The sequence below is a fragment of the Punica granatum genome, chromosome 8 (assembly GCF_007655135.1).
Source record: "Punica granatum isolate Tunisia-2019 chromosome 8, ASM765513v2, whole genome shotgun sequence".
NCBI classification, from domain to species: Eukaryota; Viridiplantae; Streptophyta; class Magnoliopsida; order Myrtales; family Lythraceae; genus Punica; species Punica granatum.
This window is the reverse complement of record NC_045134.1, coordinates 19,943,755-19,967,147: the sequence shown is the minus strand read 5'-3', so window position 1 is coordinate 19,967,147 and position 23,393 is coordinate 19,943,755. Positions and strand designations below refer to the sequence as shown.

The 23,393-nt window shown below is 38.0% G+C and overlaps 2 protein-coding genes across 2 annotated transcripts; one reads left to right on the top strand and one right to left on the bottom strand.

The window, feature by feature from the left end:
• Window positions 1-1,782: 1,782 nt before the first annotated feature.
• On the top strand, window positions 1,783-8,733 carry LOC116187166 (chalcone synthase-like). Its single transcript, XM_031515773.1, has 3 exons — window positions 1,783-1,800; window positions 7,310-7,469; window positions 7,597-8,733. The coding sequence occupies exons 1-3, from the start codon at window positions 1,783-1,785 to the stop codon at window positions 8,589-8,591; spliced, it is 1,173 nt and encodes a 390-aa protein (XP_031371633.1). The 3' UTR covers window positions 8,592-8,733.
• An 11,031-nt stretch (window positions 8,734-19,764) lies between these two features.
• On the bottom strand, window positions 19,765-21,296 carry LOC116216054 (transcription repressor OFP12-like). Its single transcript, XM_031551974.1, has one exon. It carries the CDS (start codon window positions 21,253-21,255, stop codon window positions 20,524-20,526), a length of 732 nt encoding a protein of 243 aa, XP_031407834.1. The 5' UTR covers window positions 21,256-21,296; the 3' UTR covers window positions 19,765-20,523.
• Window positions 21,297-23,393: the final 2,097 nt, after the last annotated feature.

Below are 23,393 nucleotides of genomic sequence, written 5' to 3'. Positions count from 1 at the left end.
AATTATCGATTTGGACCAAATTTTTCATTTTAATAGTGTCTACTTTTTACTCAACAAGACCATTCTGTTCAATAAACTATTCGGGTAAGGCGATTCATATTTCCATAATACATTTCATTAATTTGAGAAATAAAAAAATGGATAAATCAAATAAAAATTAAGAGGAAAACTAGAGAGGAAGGGACGGTGGAGGTCGACGATAGCACTTGGCGGACCACCGCCACCCCGGATAAGGTTGTCGGAGGCCTCAGAGGCTGTTGGTTATTACGATTGCGCTAACACATGGGAGTGGGGTTGGTGGCTATGCCAGCAATCACCTCCCACCTTATTGAGGTCGTGTACCTAGCCATTTAGGTTGTTCGAGGTGAGGGCTGCCGTCGTGGCCACCAGCTTCCTGTACACTTTCAAATGTAAAGATATGCACGAATGCTCGAACCCCGTAGCGGGAGGAAAAATAAACAAACTCAACCTTTTCGATGCAGCCATGTACATCACTTAAATTGATCTCTCTGGGATGCACGCGATATTTTTAAGGAAAGAAGAAGCTTAATTCGAATCATCTCCTCCTTTTCGGATTTTACGTAGACTAGTTGGCACCCATTTGTTGCATCGTAAATTTTTATCAATTTTTATATTTAAAATAAAAATTAAATAATTAACATGTTTGATGTATAAATGGATATAGATACAAAGAATTTTTTGTTAAAAATTATGTATTTATTGAATATACATTATCAATATAACAAAAATGTGAAAAGAACTAAAAATTATCAAACTAATATGTAATCTAGCCATATAATTATATGCTATATCATATGTATAGAGAGTCAATGATTCTATAATATGAACCTAAGGATTGACTTATATGATTAGAGGATTATCCCACAAGTTTGTGGAAAACTCATTGTGTGTCGCAATGATTAATTATGAGGAATCTGAATAATCCTCGTTCATAAGAATATATATTATAATAAACATTGGTACAACGAGAAATGAGAGATTTTGAGTGTTAAGAAATTATCATTAATAAAAAAAATGTAAAATGATGAATTTTTGCTTTGTGTTTATAAAGTAGTTGGTATATTGAATTTGAAAAATATCACTTAAATCAAGGAGTTCTTTCAAGATATTGATAAAGCACTTAATTTTCAAAAACAATAATAATACATAAAAATAATATGAACGGATAATCTCAATAAAATTAGTGAAAATGTCAATTGAGACAAATGCGACCTTTAGTTCAAGAGGCGAAGAGATACCGGTAACAAGGATACTACATCAATTTACTCAAGCATAAAGACTCCTACGTCAAATATGAGTACCATGCAGAATTCGACTACTACGTAAAGCTCATAGCTAGAGTGAATAAAGAGCTACAAATCAAGCGAAGCTTGAGATTATTGCTCGAACGAAAAAACGAAAATAACAAGCGGAAAGTAAGTGAAGCCACGAATATGATATCTGTGAAACAAGAGAGTGCACCTCATGTGAAGTGTATAAGTCAAAGAGGAAAAAGAGAGGATCATGGTGATGAACAACAAAGCTGTAAAGCAGCCGCCAGTGGTAAGAAAAAGAGATCGTGATCCGTGCAAAGAAACACTATACAAGCAAATATCACAGTCTAGGCCAAACGAGCGAAGACTATAATCTACATTTTTTTATGGAAATCAAGTGCAGCAGTTCTATTATATGAAACATCAGATGAAGCTATGCGAAAAACAGAAACTCAAACGATGTGACAGATGCTAGTTGAGCGGCACGAAAGAGCAATAATCCAAAGAAATGTCCAAGTTAAGTGAGGTGACATGGAAAGGCGAAGAAATCTTATAAAGCAAAGCAAAGTAAGGCCACGCAAAGCATACCCCGAAGAAAAGAAAATTGAGGGGAACCCTTTGTTGCAGCAACAAGAGTGCAGTTAAGTGAGGCGACTAAAAGAATAAAGTGAAGCGAAGGAAGTTGACAATAATTTTCACTAAGTTCAACTATTGCTTCTATCAAGTTCGAGCATGGGCAATCAAACTGCAACTATACAAATGAAGTAGCAAAGAAAGAGTTTGGATTTTACAACAAGACTTGGAAACATATGCTGAAACACCTACCGAAATTACGAGGCAAGTCAATGTTGAAACAAAAGTGAAGTGGAATATAGGATGATAAGAGTAAAAGAAAGGAATCTTCGCAAAACCTACAACCTACGTGCCCATTGCAAGCCTAATGACTGCCTGAACTGTCGATTTAGCCAGCATAAATGTTTGCAGAGTCGAGAATTGTCGTAGTATGGGGGGGCAACTTTATGCCCTTCTCAACTAAGCCTCTACTAACGCTCAACCCCAACTCTCATAGAGCCAAACGATCTACCTTCGCAGGCTCGAGGTGCAATCTCGAAGCAAGACTTTGAATAGCCAACAAGAAAAAGAAAGGACAAGCATTCTTAAAGTATTTCCCTAAGGAAACTATTAGGAAAAAAAAAAAGCAAATCCTTTGTGGACAGGAGCTTAAAAGACAAAAGCAGAAGAAATACTCCCAGCTGCATGTATAATCGACGTGCCTCTCCCCACCATCATGGGCATAGACGCTGGGGGGACAAATGATGGGCTCGGGAATAAGTCCCCCCAAAAATATCAGGCTCATGATCAGTAAGTCCGTTAGAAAGAAAGGCGGGAACAATTATCACACTTTAAATTGTAATCGCTTCTAAACCACCCATTAAGGGCAGTTACTAGAGATATCTCCTGTATAAAAATCCCCATCAAATGATCAATAAAAAGGGAGCTCTCTGATCATTAAACAGAGATTCAAGAGATCTCATTGTTACTCTTAACTTCAGGCATCCCTATTTTAACAATCACATCATATAGTAAGTAAAATAATCTTCATATTCTATTGATTTCATGTTTTAGATAAGCATATAATAATAAATCGGAACATCCGATCGCAAAAAAATTGGAATATCATTGTTTTCACCAGAGAGAAATATCATCAAGAGTCTTCAGAAAAGACTTATTTTCTTTTGTGAATTTGTCGTTGTCATTACTTTGTAAATCTACAGTGCATTTGGTAACGACCGGCATGTTCTGCCTCGACCTTCTTCTTTTTTTCTTTTTCTGTTAATGTTTTAAAATTAATTCTCCCCCATTGAGGAATCCGTACGTGATGGAAATCGTGATCAAGGCGATTGAAAGACCGACCGAGCTAATTCGGAATTCTATGGGAGGATTCCGATGCCGATGGGATTAATCTCTACCGATTTGGAAAGGATTTCAATGAGGGTTATTCTCTATCCTCCCTTATTGTTTGTACGTGCATCGTCCTGATTAACAAATCTCAGAATACCTCTTGGGATTGTTGAGAGTTAAGTCCCACATCGAAAATATAAAAAGGAATTCCACAAATTTATAAGAGATTGTGTACCACAACCTATCAGCTCGAGCTTTTGGGTTGGAGATGGACTCAATCGCTTATTGGCTCAATGGAAATTTTACATGGTATCAGAGCGGGTTATGCTTTCGCGCACACGTGTGGGCTCACATCACGCCAAGTCTAGTTTCGAGGTAGCCAAAGTACGCCTTATCTTAGTCCAGCCCAAGTGTGGCCTTATTATTAATTATCCCCTCTCCTTTCGCCCGAGGTGTAAGAAAAAGTCCACCTCGTGGTTAAGTCCCGAGCACGGAAGTCCAGTCCCGGCTCGTAGTCAGTTCTTGAGGGCGGGTGTTCAAGTCCACGTGGCATGTGTAGGTGAAGCGTCAAAGCCACACGTTGCCAAGTGAGAGCGGGTGTTGAGAGTTAAGTCCCACATCAAAATATAAAAGGAATTCCACAAGTTTATAAGAGATTGTGTATCACAACCTATAAGCTCGAGCTTTTGGGTTGGAGATGGACTCAATCGCTTATTGACCCAATGGAAATTTTACAGGGATTATCATGTCAGGTGTAATTTAACTTATTCGAATTTCTCCTTCAAGACATTGAACTCTTCTGCGGAGTAATTATTCAGAACACAAAGCTTGGCAGAACACAAGAAGAACTCAAGACGATCTCCTCCTCATCAATTTTCAAAGTTTTTAACGAATTGAAATCACTTTTTAAAATCGGAAAATAATAATAATTTAAATCCTTTCCATAAAAGAATAGTGATTGGGGTGCATTTTGTTTCTTTTTAAATAGCTCCTCATATGGTTTAGTGTAAAATTTAAAAGATCAAGAGACACTTTACCATTAGGCTTAAAGGTCAGGATGAAAATTGCATTTTACTCTAAAAATAATATGCCATATGCATGCAACCACTGAATATAAAATCAACGAACATGATTTTACATGTATATATATGTGTACACATATATTCAGTCTGTCAATGTCTCTGTCTATCGATCAGAATGATGGGGAGAATTGAAGAGGAGAACAGGGGAGCGGGGTTATGGTGTGGTGGGGGAGGAAAGAGAGGAGAAGAGGAGAGAGATCTCTCTGCTCTGACGCGCCGCTCATCTTTTGACAGAACAAAAAGAGAATGAGAACAAAAATTACCTTAATTGAACGTTACAAAAGGTTAATCAATACAAATAAGGAAATAGAGATTTATTAGGAATTTAGTTTGGCAAGTAAGTTGATTATAGATTAAGTTAGGCAATCTAATGTTAGAGCATCCGCAATGGGCAAAGATTCAAATCCCATTTCAGGACCCTCACACTAGAGAAGTTATTGCGTGATCCTACATCGCCACGTGGTGTGAGGAAGCACCAATTGAAATGCATGAAACTAAAGATTTGGTGCTAATCACTCGAATAATTGCTATAATTATTCTTCATTAAAAAATTCTTATTGGTTCTTCCTCATCACGTCATTTGAAATAGGATCATCTAAAATTTTCTCCTCACACTATGTTACATGAGCGCCCCTTCGGATAAATTGGCATTGAACAGAAAATGACATTTTGTCTCCCAATGGTAAGTTCCATTTAATTATGACTTGTGGGCTCATTTCTTAAAAAAAATAATAGAATTGGAAAGCTATGTCTCTTTGATTTTTTTTTTCGATTACAAAGGAGACTCATAAATCTAGTGTATTAAAATAGAAATCCTAAATATATAATAAAGGAGCACGGATAATCTCACTGAATATCGAACCTAACACCTCTTGATCATCAAGCGAGATGTACACTACTGTGCTACTCCCTCTCTTGATTTTCTCTTTGAACCTTAAAAGATTAACAAAATAGGAAAGATGCAACCGCACTCTTCCCCCATAGTGGGGGAAGAAAATCATCTTGGCCCACTTGCCACGTGGAGGCGTGGAGGCAACTGAGCCTGAAAAAATATAGCATAGCAGATGCCCTTAGGGCCCTTATGAAATTAATTATATTAGAGTGGGCTAATTAATACAAATAAGAAAAATGAGATTTATTTGAAATTAGTTTGGCAAGAAAATTTATTATAGTTAGGCAATTTAATGTTCGAGGCCTTAATCTATTATGGAAAGAACTAAACCTATCATAAATTAGACAAGGCAAATTAATTTTAAGAGCCTTAATCTTGGATGGATAAATTGCTTAAAATTGTAGGCCAAAAGCAATTGCTTTATTAACCAAGCCATAGGGCCGACCTGGTAATTCAGTTCAAGCCCGATCAGTCCACTGAGAGGTAAAACTCTCGCGATTGTGTATTTTCTTCATAGAAAAAACTTGGACCCAAACCATACTTCAGGGGAAGCGCTGATCCACCTAAATCAATTTATGCTGGTTCACATTCTTTCTTTACTAAGACCATCTTATATTTTAAATTTATTATTTTGAACATCATCTAATCTACCTATTCATTTATGGTTTTTCTTACTCTTATTATCAACTAATCCCACAAAATCTTCAATTTCTTATCAACTGCTTTTCATTTTAAATTAAATTATTTTTGTTTTCTTATTTAAAAAGAATTTAAATTTAGTCAAAATAAAAGACTATTACTTTTTAGTTACGAAGAATGTATACTTTATAATGATTATTAATAATATATGATGTGATAGGATAATAATATCATAATTTAATTATAGGATATGATTGTTTGAAAACATTATCATATAATCTGCAGTGAAACGTGGATAAATTACTAGCACTTTCATAAATTTAAGTACTATCATAAATTTAAGTCCTCACCATCCGTTCCTGGACGAAGTACAGCAGTTCTTAAAATTGAAGTACTATTAGCGTCAACCCTCACGACTGCCATATTTTTTTTTTCCCCATCAGTACTAAGAGTCTTAATAGTAGTACTACGGCAACGTTTAAATTAAAAATTTTAGTACTGAGCAGAAAAACTCTTGGTAATTAATCCATTCATTCCTCCTGCACTTAGTAGCTCTATAATGAAGTTTTACAATTTTAGGTCTATAATGAAAGTTCTTTCAATGATTCTAGTACTATATATCAGTTATATCAGTTCTAATCCTCAGTACAGTCAAAGATTTATTCAGGAGTACTACGTGTTTCAAACGAAGTATTGTGTCTTTGAAAATTTTAAGAAATTTAGAAATTTATGTACTGTCAGTTCCAATGGCCATGAGTACGGCCATACTTTTTCACGAGTATTAGGCATTTTAATAGAATTACTACAACTAGCAAAAATTTCAATAGAATTGCTGAAACTAGCAAAAATGAAGTGGTTGTCACATGGCAATGGATACATCAAGAACGCTCATTCTTCCTTTATTGTTTGGATATGAGAATGCCACCATATATATATATGTATGCAGTAAATTCTTTTTTGGTAATCTTCATTTATCACCCAGGATCTCGATTTTGCGCTAAGTTGATTCTCCTTGCAGATACTATTACGTATATTGAACGAGTATCAAACTAGGCGTACACAATCGACCAAAAGAAGATATGCGGTCCCCAAACTATTCTGAATCTCGAGAAATGTGAATGGTGAGTCCAACGTAATAATTAATAATTAATTAAGAAAAAGAATATCTCATTCTCGTATTAATTGGTTTTCTCAAATGGTTAAGTAAATAAGGAAAGGTAGCTGGCGAGGATCGATAGAATTAAACAGTCAAGATTGTTTATACCTTCCGTCTAATCTATCATTCTCTTGTACTATGATATATTGGAATAGAATATTACATCTATTTTGCGAAATTCTTGAATTTTTCTCTTTCTTTTTTTGTTTTATCAGATAACTCATGCCATAACATGGCTCCTTTTGTCAACATAGATTATATATATATATATATATATGTTATAGCATCAATGAGTTTTCTATATAAACGGGCAGCTGCCAGGGTGGGATGGATAATTAATCCTCAAGTAGGTGTTTCGGGAGAGATGGGATACAGCCAGCAAGCCAAAGGTCCAGCCACGATTATGGCCATTGGCACTGCCATTCCCTCGTATGTCGTCTATCAGGCTGATTTTCCGGACTACTACTTTCGACTCTCTGGCTGTGACCACATGACAGAACTCAAAGAGAAGTTCATTCGAATCTGTAAGCATTCCGGAAACTCAGCTTACTGAAAGCAGTGAACAAGCATTAGCATTATCAGTCATGCTAATATGCTTAGTTACCTATCGATCCTTCGTATTTTCTTGTAATGTTTTGATACTAATTGCAGGTGAGAAGTCCACAATAAGGAAACGCTACATGCACTTGACTGAAGAAATACTGAAGCAGAATCCTGCCATACTGACCTATGATGGTCCGTCCCTCAATGTTCGACAACAGTTGGTAGCGTCTGAGGTGCCTAAACTTGCCATGGAAGCAGCCTCAAAGGCGATCGAGGAATGGGGCCAGCCAGTATGGAAGATCACCCACCTTGTGTTCAGCTCAGTTGTCGGAGCGGCAACTCCTGGGGCTGACTATAAATTGATCAAGCTCCTCGGACTTGAACCATCTGTTAAAAGGGTCCCACTGTACCAACAAGGCTGCTATGTCGGGGGAACTGCCCTTCGAATAGCTAAAGACCTGGCAGAGAACAATGCCAGTGCCCGTGTACTCGTAGTTTGTGTAGACAACACGATCTCGAGCTTCCGTGGCCCATCCAAGCACATAACTAACCTAGTAGGCCAAGCGCTCTTCAGTGATGGGGCATCCGCTGCAATAGCTGGTGCTGATCCAATACCATCAGTGGAACGACCTATCTTCCAAATTGCTCACACTTCGATGCATCTCGTACCCGATTCTGACAGCGAAGTCACTCTGGACTTTCTCGATGCGGGACTCATTGTGCATGTTTCGGAAAAAGTGCCCTCGTTGATTGCCGACAACCTGGAGAAGAGCTTGGTGGAAGCTCTAGGTCCCACTGGGATCAATGACTGGAACTCCTTGTTTTGGGCAGCTCATCCTGGTGGCCCGAAAATCCTCGACATGATAGAAGCAAAGCTAGGGCTGAGGAAGGAGAAGCTGCGGGCCACTAGGACCGTCCTAAGAGAGTACGGTAACATGATAGGAGCGTGCTTGTTGTTCATCCTGGATGAAATACGACAGAACTCATTAGAGGCGGGAATGGCAACCACCGGTGAAGGATTCGACTGGGGCATCCTCCTTGGCTTTGGACCAGGTCTCACTGTTGAGGCCGTCGTACTCCGTAGTTTTCCCATTGCTAAGTAGCAAGTAAATCAAAGGAGCTTGTCCATCGGTTCTCGATCGAGAAACCATTCCATTTTGTTGCCATTGATGGGCTTATGTGGTTTCCGAATACCTCGAAGTTCAGTACACTGACGAAAAGAAAAATTAACCTTACGAGTTTGGATTTATGATGAAAATTATTATGCTGGGGAAAAAAAAATAAAGCCTCCCTACAACCAAATTAATCCCTTAGTGAGGCAAAAATAATAATAATCACCTGTACCATATGTATAAATCGAGCACTGCCTAGAAAACATGGGATTTATCAAAATATTATGAACATATTTTACAAGAAACATAACAGAGTCAGTTAAATTCGAATACCATCGAACGATAGGATTCATCAACCATCCTCCAGTCAAAACCCTAAGAGTGAAACCCCCATTATGAGAAGGAGATTTCCATAAAATCAGGAAATTCCAGGCTCGACTATCGACAAATATCCCCTACTTCCCCTCGTATAACTATTGTGATTACCAGAAAATCTGATTTAATGCCTTCCTATATCAAAATCATCAATACTGCCGCGGTTGGCTCTTCAATTTCCATTTCAAAAGTCAAAAGTAAATATTCATAACCGTTCAGCAAATGGTAGTCTTTCCATGAAATTCTGCCTCCTAAAATAAGTGAAGCCTTCCATACCTTCATTACCAAATATAACTCCTTCCGAAACCAAGATACTTTCCCTCTGCGTTTGCATTTTTATCAAATTTTCGAGTTATCATGGATTCATCGATGGATCTAAGGGTACAGGCCACGCCTCAAAATTAGCTGCTAGGTGATTATAAATGAGGCCCAAGACATAGTATAATGAAAGAGAAATCATAAATAACTAATAAATGAGACACGAGTAGTTCCATTAGGTATCGAACTTGCGATCTCTAGATCAACAAGCGAGAGCGTGCTCTACTGCGCTATACCATCTTTTGATTGTCGCTTGTACTTTATCAACTCTCCAAGTGTAAGTGGTAGATCCAACTTGAAAAGGTTACTTTCGACCATCAATAATTCTGATTTGTTCGAGAAAAATCCACATTTATCAAACGGGACATAGGAATTTACACTCTTTTTCTCCAGACTAAATCTACGCCAGTGCCATATGCTAGCAGTGACCAAAATGGAAGAAGAACATGAAGCGATCATGGACCCGATATCTTAAGGTAATTCAATCTTCTAGATCGATCGAACACTTCATCACAAATAAGAGCTGCAAGTATGAGAAACGACAATGAAGATGATTGTTATGAAATATACATATAATATTAGTGGACCAATTCGGCTGGACTGAATTAGTTGGGGCCTAATTGAACTTTTAGATACCAGGGTTGATACCGAAATATACATATAATATTTGACATCCCTATGATATGAATTTGCTCGATTTGTCGTGGAATATGGTACAAAATGATATTTTCTTAAAGTAAATTATTTTCTTATCATAATTATCAAGAGAGGTGTTCTCCGAAACCAGCTCAATTCTCAAAATAAAATCTTTTTTCGGACAAAATTAAGTTAGTTTCGATTACAACGGTCTGGTTTGCAAAAACAGACCCTCAATATTAGTTACGTTTTTCATGAAATATCATTCCATCAAAAGGATATAATTCCCTCATCAATATATAAGACAAGGAATATCTTATTCAAATTAAAAACATATTACGACCAACAAGGCTTTGTTCAAGCGATTCTGGTTGTTCTCCTTAAAAAAATCTTGGGTTCGAGTCTTGCGAATGAAGAAATTTTTTTATTGAAAGAGCTTTACAATATAATGGGCCGATCCGATTTAAACTGGATTAATAAGGACCCCGTTAGACTTTTAGATACCAGTTTATACACCGAAAAGAAACATATTATAATATGTAGGCCACTCAATGGTCATTAGAAATACCAACGTATATTCTTAGAACTGAATCATTTATAATTTTTAAAAAATCACTTTGGATACTAACATGGGTTAATTCAAATGGTTCAGCTTTTATTCTTGTTAAGTAAGATTTCAGATTCGAGTCTTGTGAAAGGAGAAAATCCATATTGGAATAGCTTTATTCTCTTAATGGGACAACTTCGCTCAAACTGAATTTGTCGAGACATGTTAGATTTTTGGATAACATGGTACACACCAAAAAATAATGATGGATTTATGGTATGACGACGTGCCAGGAGGTTAAAAAGATATTTTGGAGTTTAACGTCAGAAGGTGCCATGTGATTTTAATGGAATTAACAGAAGGACTAGAATAGGGTGAAAATATAAATTACATGGAGTAAATTAATCAAGCAAATCGTAAAGAGACTGAAATTCTCCCAGACGATCCAAGGAAAGAAAGCATCCATTGGATCCAAAACTGGACGCTAAGCATGGGCTGGACTTGGCCCAGAGTGGATGATGCACTCTGAGCCCAAAGCAGGGCCTGCCCTTTTTTTTTTTTGTGGTGAAGAAGGCCTGCCTTTAACAAGGGATCAGAACACATAGAAGTAATATAAATTGTATAGAACCGAAGAAACATTTTTCATCTTACCTTCGGTAAAGTAGTTCAAAGCTCGCTGGAAACATCTCATAATTAAGGTCATGCCAATACCCGAATGAGATTTACTCTTAATAAAGAGGCCGGGACATCTCCTAGTCTCACCAGAAAAGTACAATTTCCTTTTAGGATAAGTCTGTAATTCTTAGATTATCTACGGCCTTGAAGCTTTTCTCTGTTCCTCATTTAACTTATTTCCATTTTTATTTCGACTACAAGAGTGGCTCATATAACCCTAATACAATTAAATGAAATTCTAATAACTAATAAATGGGTATGGGTAGTCCTACCGAGTATCGAACTTAGAATCTCTTGATTACTGGACAAGAGCATCCGTCACTACGATATACCATTTATGATCACTTATTTCCCTTTTACTCTTGCATCTTAGTCACTGTTCTCATTTCAATCTTTCTTCACTTCTCAGTCCGTCGCTTTTCAGATTGAAAATAAACATGGATCACGGCAAAAACGTGTCACTCGTAAACCATTATCGTCTGTGTTGAAACAATTCCAAACTGCTATATCAGGTGTAGTCTTCACAAAAATTAGCATGTAATTAAATTATTTACAATGATCGACATGGAGTTAAACCAGGTTAAATCTTTAGTATATAATACCATGAAATGGGGCTGGTTGGTACGTTGCTTATTCCTGGCATGCCCGCACCATCTGGATTGGGCAAGTTTCTGTTCTGGTCCAGCCTTAATTCTGACCGTATCTCCGCTGATCATGCCGGATCGCACAAAGTGCAAGTAGGATCTGAGAGCCTACGTGAAGTATTATTGTGCTGTATTTCACTAGAATATATCAATAACATAAGTTTCCGTCAGTACAAAGTATTAACGCTATATGGTACCATTCATTATAATTTTTTTTGCGCAGGAGCATTCATGATTTACCAAATTGTTGGTCCAATAATAAGGACCTATATATCAAGTGACTGAGCTGGTACAATAATAAGCAGCAGATGTAGATATAAGAAATAAAGATATAATTAATGTCCTTACCCCCAAAAAAAAATGATATATATAGTTAATGCACAAGGGCCAGACCTCTCAAGTTCTATAAGATTTTATTTCATGAATCAGATGGAAAGAACTTATCTAATGTATTGCTCGTTAGGATGCGAATTGGAAAGGGGGAACTTAAAACTTATGGTAAAGCTGCTCCTGGATTATTAGGTATAATTTTGTCTATTAAGTAGTATACATGTATGAGAAACAATATGAAAGGAGAATCGAGGGTCGGTTAATCACATAAAAATAGCGTCAATGTTAGAGAAAATTCGAGTTATAGTACTCATCATTTCACAACGCATTATATATAGCGAGTTCTATCACCTGGATGTGGATGTAAATCTTTATCGGTTGCTGGTTCGAATAACGCTCACGAGGTACAGAGTGGTACGGCCTGGTTCCAACATCGAAGTCTAAATAGTCGATCCACATGTACCCACTTGAACAATTCATATATAATCACCACTTTGTTTTGTGCAGGAATAAACAAGTCATTATCCACGCAACAATTAGTGAATCTTGCTGGGGTGTCTGCTCATCCCACATGTCCTTAAAAAACTCACTTCTAAAATTGCAAAGAACAGAAAGATAAATATGAAGATTCCGTTGCTTCTGAACCTACACATTTCTGTCTTTTGCCAGTATGAACAGATGTGTCTATGTAGTATATTATGACCGAATATTATGTATTAATTATTGTTCATATGTTCCTCGTCTTCATGATGTATAATTTATTGCAAGTTGAAGGATAATGAGATTCTTTCATCTATTAGGATCCGCCTGTACGAGCCTACGCTATGGTGAACCCGTGATGTTAAGGGTCAGTTATTAACTCTGATATCATCTTAAATTCCTACTGAGCTTACATGTAGCCGTGATCATGTCCATTCCGAATAATTATAGATGCCAGTGTCCAATCCTCTTATTAACAGTTGAGAGGGAGAACAAAATGCTACTTAGGTGACCGCTTCATTGTCGAAAGGACCACCCTCCATCAACATATGTTTTGTTGAGGAGGTATATAGCCAGAGATTAAGACTGGGATTCCATACAGATAGCTGCAAAGAGCTTTTTTTTTTTTGTTTCAATTTCACTGCAAATATATAGAATATTATCAGATGGCACAGGTTCAAGAGAAGTTTGGTACGTACTTTATTTTCTCCTTTTACACTTGGAGAAAACTGCAAGTGTTGTTGCCACTGCTAGGCGTTAAAGTTGTCATGGAAGGACTAAAAAAAAAAACTTCGATGGTACATTTGCAAGAAGAAAGCTGCATGTTTGGCTTTTTCCTTTGCCTCCCTATATAGAGTAACTCTCGAGTGGGTTATCCAATTTGTTTGTCCATGGAATCAATTGGCTCTCTTCGTTTTACTTTTCGTAATTACATGGGATTAGCATCGATCTTGGTTTGCTTGAAAGTCATCGATGATCCAAATGTACCCCATATTACTTCTTTTAGGGCAGTCAGATTATGGGTATGGCCGTTATTTGCACTAATAGAATAATAACAATGATATCGGTAGATTAATTTAGTAAATATAAGCGTCTGCCTACTTTATATTAATAATCTGTTGAGAAAACCCCAGTTTTAATTTCTTCTGGAGTAAAACTTAGGTAGGAAACATGTTGAATATCCTTGAGACATTCACCACGAATGTGGACTAATACATGAGTGTTGGTCACTGTAGATAAGTATTAGTGATGATGACGACGACTACATCAACAGCAATAATAATAGCACCGATTGTAGTAGTAAGAATTATGATATAATAAGTGATTCCATGCAGCTTGAGTATGTGATTTATTGGGTGCATAATGTGTACGTACTATATGCTATACACAAGGAAATCTTGGGTTCTCGCTCAGTCGACTATCAACAATGGATTCCTTGTAGTTATGGAATTCGATGCTGACTTTCGGATTCTAGGAACTGTCATCTCGATCATTCTTTCATCGCAAACAGTGAATAATATTGCCTGGAATGTATTGGCACAGGTGAATAAATGTCATTACGGGGTATATCACAAAGATACATTGCGGAGATTAGCGGGATCACGCATATTAACTAGCCTCATTAGTTACATACATACTAGGCAATAGAACTCTTTCCTCTTTTTCCTTGTAATCGGTAATATATGTACACGGTCAAGCAATGAATGGAATTACGCTTTCAGTTCAACAAATTATCATGGTATCAGAGCGTAAGAATGTTAGGAGAGTGTTACCTTTTCTGGTTCAGGGTTTCTCGGTTGGTTGTGAGCGAAGGCAGAGATGAAGAAGGGGGTGGATACTTCGAGAAAAGGCTTCAGGGGGCATGGAGGCTGACTTATTGTCTATCTTCACCGTCAATCCATCAGACTACACTGGTGTTAGTCTGATCAATTGCAAGTTGAATGGGTCAAACTACCTCACGTGGTCCAGAGCCATGTTAACTGCATTGACAGCGAAGAACAAAGTTGGGATGATTGACGGATCAGTGCCAAGACCACCAGAAGGGGACCCTAATCAGGCAAAGTGGGACATGTGCAATGCTTTGGTGATATCCTGGATTTTCAACACGCTGAACTCGGAGCTCCAATCCAGTGTGGCTTGTGCGACGGTGGCCCAGACCTTGTGGGAAGATCTCCATGAGAGGTATTCACAAGGGAATGCGACAATAATTTATCAATTAAAACCTGAAATCAGTAATCTAAAGCAAGAAGGTATGTCAATCCCGAAGTATTATTCTCGGCTAAAGACACTTTGGGATGAGCTAGACAATTACCTCGAAATTCCGGCGTGTACTTGTTCGACGGCCAGAACGTATGCAGCTCGAGTTTTTTGATTGGAGATAGGCTCAATCGCTTATAGGACCAAGTAAAACTTACATGGTATCAGAGTTTAAAGGATTTGAATGCCCATTTTCTTCTTCTCTTTTAGCCGAGTGCTCAAATCTCGAATCCCCCTGACTCCTACCTTGACCGACATGCCTCTCAGTGTCAGTAAAGAAACGAAGCTGACCTGCATCTTTCTTGCCCGTTTCATTCATCTGTAAAAATGGAAACTCCCTCTCGCAAAATCGAACATCTTGAGTCACAAATATCTCATTCTTCTCAAGATCGTAAACTCTCCAACCCTTCTTGCCATATAGATAACCGACGAACATGCACCGACGAGAACAAGGTTTGAACTTATCCTTGTCCCTCGATCTATCATGAGCATAACATAAGCATCCAAATACCCTCAAATCAGAATAATTCAGTGGCCTTTCAAACAAGACTTCGTATGAACTCTTACCTCCCAAAAGTGATGTGGGAGTTACATTAATCAAATGTTCCGCCATGGTAACACATTCTCCCTAGAATTCAGTCAAAAGTCATGCTTGAAAAAGTAGCGATCGTGCAACGTTTAATATATGCATATGCTTCCGCTCGACGCGACCATTATGTTGGGGCGTGTCTGTGCAAAATGTTTGGTGAATGATTCCTTTGATGGAAAAATAACTCTATAAGTCCTGGAGATAAATTCTTTTCCATGGTCACTTCGCACTATTTTCATAGTGCGATTAAACTAATTCTTCACCAATTTGTAGAAATTAATAAGATGCCGCTGCGTCTCAAATTTATCCTGCAATAAATATAACCATTTGGCACGACTATAATCATCCACAATCGTAAAAAAGTAATGAGCCCCAGAAATGGATGCCACCTTATAAGGCCCCCATAAGTCACAGTGAATCAATTGAAATGAAAAAATAGCTTTATTCATACTTAAGTCAAAACTTGATCGAGTCTACTTTGCACGGAGGCAAACATCGCACTCCTTATTCATAGCTATATTCAATTCTAAATTAATACCATTAAACTTGATTTGTCGTGATGGATGTCCAAGTCACATATGCCAAAAATCACATGTCTCGTCACATTAGCCTACTCTCAGATAGCCACACACCCCCTTGGAGGGTGTCCTATTTCTTGAAAGACAAAGAAATAGTCCACGGTGTCTCGTTCTTCAACTGAAGCGGAGTATCAAGCCATAGCAGGAGCGATCAGTGAGGTCTTATGGCTTCGGAGTCTGCTCGATTCTCTTGGGGTCAAATATAGTGAACCTACTTGATTGTTTTGTGACAATCAGGCTGCTTTACATATTGCAACAAATCCAGTGTTTCATGAAAGGACGAAGCACATAGAGATAGATTGCCACTTTATTTGTTAACACATTTGGTCTCGCGTGATTAAGACTTCACATGTTCTAACAAAGCTGCAGCTTGCAGACATCTTTATGAAGGCCTTAAGACGATATCGATTCCACTTTCTCTTGGGCAAGTTGGATATTCGAGATTCTCATGTTCCAACTTGAGGGGGAGTATTACGAGGTATATCACAAAGATACATTGCCGAGATTAGCGGAATATATTGTATCATGTATATTAACTAGCCTTATTAGTTACATACATATTAGGCAATAGAACTATTTCCTTTTTTTCCTTGTAATCGGTAATATATGTACACGATCAAGCAATGGATGGAATTAAGCTTTCAGTTCAACAAATTATCAAATGTCGAATTCTAATTTGTAGGTAATGCAACACGTGGGCCTTTTTTCATATATTTTAATTAATATTTTGGTAAATATACTTTAGCATTATGATAAAATGATGGCTTGTAGTATTTGTAGTGATATTTGATAAATTACATTTACGAATTGAATACTAATGATGAAGAACATCGAGCATGTAATATATAAAAACATTTACATTCTTTTATTTTAAATAAAATATCTATAATATATTTTTATATAACTAAAAAGTATTGGGCCTTTGGCCCACCAAGCATGTCCACGGCCCATTGTCTCCTTCCATTGTTCAACGTCACGGTCGAAATCTCGCACTCTCGGAGCTCTGCTATCTGAATTAAATGGAAAATAATAACTAATAATTAAATTAAACATTTATATACAATTTTTTTGATAAAAAAAATTATAGATACTTCTCAGCTCAAAATGATAGAAAACTCGGTATGTCCTCGCCGGCGTCCCCCGCCCGCAAGGTTAACAGAGGAATGGAATATGACAAATTGTTTTGATCAAATAGAGAGTCAACACCTCTAGAGGTTCCACTAAAAGATTCCCGAGTGGAAGAGTCTGGGGAAGCCTGAGGCTCTAGCACCGGTGAGCAGGTCACAAGTTGAACCACTTTCGTCGAGTCCATTTCCACCATCAGCGCCCTCGAGTCCATGAGCTCCTCTACCTCATCATTTCTGTCATTGCAGCCACCTTAGATAGCCAAGCAATTACCACCGTCATTCTCCTCAGTTATACTACTTGTTTGTCTGCGAGAACCTCGTGCATGTTACTGCTAGCCGCGACCACCGTCACTCCTCTAACCTCCACGGCTCTCTCCGGGCGATCAGGATGACAACATATCTAGGAAGAAGAAAACATAGACTCACTCTCCTTACGAATTGCCTCCGGGAATATACATTGGAAGAAGAAAACGGAGATGCCTTATATTCTTGCGAAAACCATATACGTAAGGAGAGGGTTTGCTCACCGATGGAATTGACGTTGCCATAATTCAGCTCTAATCACCATAATTTTGATTCTCCTCTCGTCCTCTGAAAACAAATGGAAATGACATAAATGAGAAGGAATATTGTTGACTAACTATTTCGGTTACAAATTTATTAGGGAAATATTAATTAGGTTAGGAAAAATATAAATGTAGAGTAATTAATTTTCATATGGAAAATAGAGTGAAAATAAATTCTTCTTTATTGCAATAGAGATATTTTTGTGTACATACATATGAAGTAACATGCGATGAGGAGCTAAGAAATCTATAATCAAGTGAAGGAAGCCTCTCATCACTCAGAAACCGAGGAGCCAACTTTAATATTACATAAATAGATTGTGAATAAGTAATAAAGAATCTTGTTGAGGTGCGTTTTCTAGACAAATCACCAAACATATCGCATCGATTAGTAGGATAATAAATCTTCCAATCGTTGTCAGTCTTCAAAACAGCACATAGAAAGCTCCTATGCTATCCCCATTGATGGCTTTATCACACTCACTGCAAATCTAACTTCCCAAGGTCCCAATATTAACTACCCCAACTGATGACTGATCAATACTCAATTAATACTAATAAAGATTATCATATACACCGTACGAACCGCATTCCACGATGCCGGCCGCAATGGACAATACTACTCCTCCTTGATTGAATTCCTTTCGCAGAAGGAGCTTACGAATGGACTTTATATACAATAAAAGTAATGTTTTACGGTCGGGGCAATGTGATGTTTTCGAGCGGAGATCAGCTACGGTCAATAAGCTGAAGATATCCCGCGAACTTACTCGAAAAAGCAATTGTACAAACAAGAAGAGGACAAATATATGGTGTCGCTCGTTCTCATCTTGAGAAGTGAAACTGAAACAAGCATGCAACTCTGTGTTAAGATGGGCTTTTTCTCGTGGTCCCCTTCCAATAATTAATAGGACACACCGAAACCCTATGAAGTATCAAATAAAACAAAATGAAAATAGGGTTGTTCTCTGTGAAAACGTGCCATGACTGACTCCTTTTCTTTATACTCAGGAAGAACTGTTCTTTTTCTTATTTATTTAATATAACCAAAAAAAAAACGGTGGATGGAGATGACCAATATCATGTATTAGGTCAAGATATGTTACATAGTTCGTTAATCAAGTTCGTATCGGGGTCCAATATTATTTCTATGACAAGTATTTATATTAGAGTCTCACATTACAAGTCTCAAATCGTATCGCATTTATCTCGATTGACCGCCCGTATCTCTTTCCCTGTCTTCCCACCAACATGAATGGAGAAGGAAAAGATGAATTATTATTACGGGATATTTTATTGTGTATCAAGTCATTGTATGTTAGGATATTTGAGATAATTGACTTCATTGGGATTCTAAAATTCCCGTAAATTAGCATTCTTTCTTTTTCGATTGAAAGGCTATTGGCCTATTTATGTAAACGATCTACAGTAATACAATTTGAGCTCGACGATTCAGAAAACACAATTTAGTAACATACAGTTTTAAGTTCGATTCTCATTATCTTCAATTCTATAATGAGAAATCATTACATGAACCGAGTTCTCCAGGCCAGTAGCGGATCAAGCCAATCGATTATTTGACATTCCTAAGCAGCATGTCCAGTGTCCCATCCATCAACTATAATTAAGAAAGGGACGGTTCAATCGATGATCAGTCGATCTCCCGCTGATGCAGTGGACCGATTTCGTTAATAATACTTTCTGGTCCTTCGCAGTTTTCTTCTCAAATTCATGAGCCTCTCTCGTACAGGTAAAAAAAAAAAAAGGTTAATAACATGGAACAGTCCCACATTTGTGTTCTCCCTCAGGTTTGTGAAGATAGGACGAACACAGACGAGCATGATTGAACGAAGTACATACATGTAGAGACAACTCAGAGCATGAGGAAAGAACAGTTCATCAAGAGTCAGACAACGGGGTAAGTGGTTAATTTGGACTTTGCATGCAGACATTATAATATTTTTACAGTAAATTAAAAAACACCGATAACCAACAAAATGTTGATTTAATGATAAATCACTATAAATGATAAACCACTATAAAGAGGAAAATACAAATTTGATTATCAAGAAGCACATTTATTGAGTGACGAAATAATTTTTAATACTCGATTTCCTAAACTTACAATAACAATAATATCTCTCATAATTTTTTTATTTATAAAAAAAAAAGTAAATTAAGCAGGAGTAGTAAAAACAAAAGTGGAGACCGATCCATCAATTCAATTGTTAATTTCCTACCCCTACCCACAAACACGCGCATGTACGTATACATACATACATATGTCTTTTTCTAATTCTATCCACTTCACACCAAAACACATTCCAGTCCAAAATCACTAACCACATGAAGGCCAAAACACACACATACGATATCTAATCTCAATGTTAACTATTCTCGGGCAATCTCGGGAGCACCAGCGGAAACCTCGATATCCGAAACCCGAAATAATCGGTTTCTTTCACTTGTCGTGTGTATCATTTCCCATGTACTTACCGAAACTCGGGTGTGTGCGTCGAAGCTCTGATCTTGGACAAGCAAACACCGCGTATTGATCGAGATGTAACTTCTGTTGTATTTGGACATTGATTGAATTTCGATATCGATTGGGGAAATTTATTCTTCTTAATTTGAGTCGAAGTTAAGTACGTCGCAGCCGAGTCAATCTCATCTCAATCATCAGATCTGCAGGGTCCTGCGTATCTTCATTTCCCGGTTACATCACCTTCGTTGCCGTCGTCGTCGTCGTCACCCCTTTTTCGGCAGCAATTTAACTGAATTCCACTGAACAGCTCGGTGCATTCACTGTTCACAGGATGGGGCAGCCTGCCGGGAGGATTGCCGCTCGCGATCTCCTCCGTCCTCACTCATTAGGCTGACGAGGAGATCGGCGAACGCCCCGACAATGAACTTGTGGGTGCTCTTCGGGTTGAGGGAGAGGTAGCAGAGGAGCAGCTCGTGGAGGCACTCCCAGTTGGACTTTACGTCGAACAGCTCCCGTGCGTCCACCATCTCCTGCATGGACCGCCGGAAGTCCGCGTACGGGTCCGGCGAAAAGGTGGGGACCGCCACCCCGCCGCCAACGACTGGGTTGTTCTCGGGTTCAGGCGGCCCCATCCCGGGGCCGGGCCGGGGTAGGGACTCGACGATGGAGTTGGAGCGGCCCGGGGAGGAGAAGAAGAAGCGGTGGGAGGCATAGATGGCGGAGAAGTCCGGCTCGGGGGCGGCGGCGGGGTCGGCGTCGGGGTCGGGATCGTCGGAGGAGAGGGTCGAGGAAGAGGGGGAGGGGGAGTAGGAGGAGGGGGTTATGGATTTGGAGTTGGAGGTGGAGGCATCGTAGAGGGAGTTGAAGGTCTTGATGAGCGTGGAGGTGGGGGTGGCGGCGGCGGAGGGGCGGGGAGGCGGCGGCGGAGAAGGGGGGTGGGATTGGGACCAGAGGGGGAACTTGAGCTTGGTGAAGCAGAGGTTGAGGTTCCTCCTCGGCGATCCCAAGGAGAGGGGCAATGCCGTCATTCTGTCCTCTGAGGATTTCATGGCAAATGAGGAAGAAGAAGTTGGGAGGGAAATGTGAAAGGGGGAAGACTGGGTTATATACGAGGGTGTGGGGACTTGGGTGGTTGGTTGGGAGGGCCGATCTTATGGACCAGACCGGTTCAGATCAATCTATTGTGGAGTACGTTAGATCGGACGGTCCGCGATTTTTGAAATGAATTTTTTCTTCGTCTTTTTTTTTTGACATGCACTATCTAATAGCTAAAAGTCCAATGAGCTCGGACCAATTCATATTCGAATCAGGTTGACCACCAATAGATTAAACTCTTCTTATCGTGAATTTTTTATTATTCACAAAACTTAAACATCAAGCCCCTTATAATCCTTGGTTCATGTCCACCCAGTACCTTCTATCCTATGGAACTAGTTTATTGAGATAACATTGTATTATTTTTTATAATTTTGAAAAGTTGCATGTAAGGTCAATTAATTTTGTCTCCTTTTGGGAGCTTATCCAGTCCCAAAATAAAATCGGTCCAATTAAACGTAGTCGACTGGAAAATGTAACGTAGACAACTGCAATTTGCTCCGATTGACTATGTTCATTTTACAATCGACTACGTTCAATTGGATTGATTCTACCCAGCTACATAAATTTACTTCTTTTCAATAAAAAAGAAGTTGGTCAATCTGGCTCATTAACAAGGTAGAAGTGATTTGATAGTTGAGGATTTCGGGATTTTGATACAAATCCAACCGGTGAAAGAAGGACACATGCTTATGCTAAAGATTTCTCCATTTGTATAAAATCACAAATCAGACCAAGGTTTCTTCCACTATTTTCGTCGTTGTCTACAGCATGTCGACAAAAACTATATATAAAAAATTTTCGTTTTTTAAAGAAATAAACTATCATATGATGATCAGACTGATCAATAGTCAGTCAAACCGATTATGCTCAAACAAAAACAAATCCTCTGTTAATTTCTAAAAGGTTAGAGACCGATTATAATAATGTTTGGCCAAAACATAAATTTCGTAACTATTAACGAATGTACGTTGATTTAAGTGATTTGCATTTGTTCCCTTTTAACAAGATGTTAAGTTCGAGTCTTATAAATGAAAAAATTCATGCCAGAAAAGTTTTATCATTTAGTAAGTCGATCATGTTTAAACTGAATTGGTCGAGCCCAAATAAACGTTAAAATATTGGGATGTACACCAAAAAAATAACATTTATTAATCTCCAGCACCTATTCATCCCCACTATCCAATTCATCAACACGATAAATTGGATCATACGTTATGTATGAACTTTTTCTTTAGATTATAAGGGAGGCTCATGGGTTTAGTATAATAAAATAAATATCATAAATATCTAATATCTAATATATGTTATATATGTTTGAACTTTGTTGGGGAATCAATGCCATTTTTCTACTCTCAGTAATTGATTTTCCTCCTAAAATTTTTCAGAATAATATCCTCCGAAACTTCACTATTTTCAATCATTACATTGATATATTATTTGAATAATTGTTGCAAAATACTCATTTGACAATACTGAATCGGCTATTGTAGGCTGCAGCAGCTCTCGCTCTCCGCAATACCTCTTTAACATGTTATGGTCAGAGTCAAGAAACCTTAATTCTTGAAAAAAAATCGAAACATTTATAGCTTCTATGGGAACCACTAGCTGGGTAACATACAGAAGCTAGCACTAGAATGGTGTTGAAAATTCAGTACTTCATATTACATGCTCATAGCCTCAAGCGTTTTCTTGGATCAATTATATACTTGGGTAATTCTGAAAAAAATGAAATTCCTTAATCAATGGTACATGTTCACGATTACCTTATATGTTATGGAATGTTATGAAACTAGTTTACTGAGGAATTGATGTATTGCGATTTTGCAAATTTGCACCTAACCAGGTCAATTAAATCTTTCTTTCTTTCTTTCTTTCTTTTTTCCCTCATAAAGAAATTGGTCAATTGATTCATTAATAAGGAAAGAAAAAAATGATGTGATGGCAACCGGTGAGAGGAGAGCACATACTGAAAGATTTCTGATTTCCCCATTTGTATAAAATCACAGTCAGTCCTCCAATAATGCTTCTTCCACTAATTTCGTTGTCTACAGCATATCGACAAAACTGTATATTGATAAATTATTGACCT

Bases quoted from the DNA above. Each gene is read 5' to 3' on its own strand.
- LOC116216054 (XM_031551974.1), bottom strand. From the start codon at position 21,255: ATGAAATCCTCAGAGGACAGAATGACGGCATTGCCCCTCTCCTTGGGA.
- LOC116187166 (XM_031515773.1), top strand. The intron at 7,470-7,596 runs GTAAGCATTCCG...TACTAATTGCAG, and splicing joins AGAGAAGTTCATTCGAATCT to GTGAGAAGTCCACAATAAGG.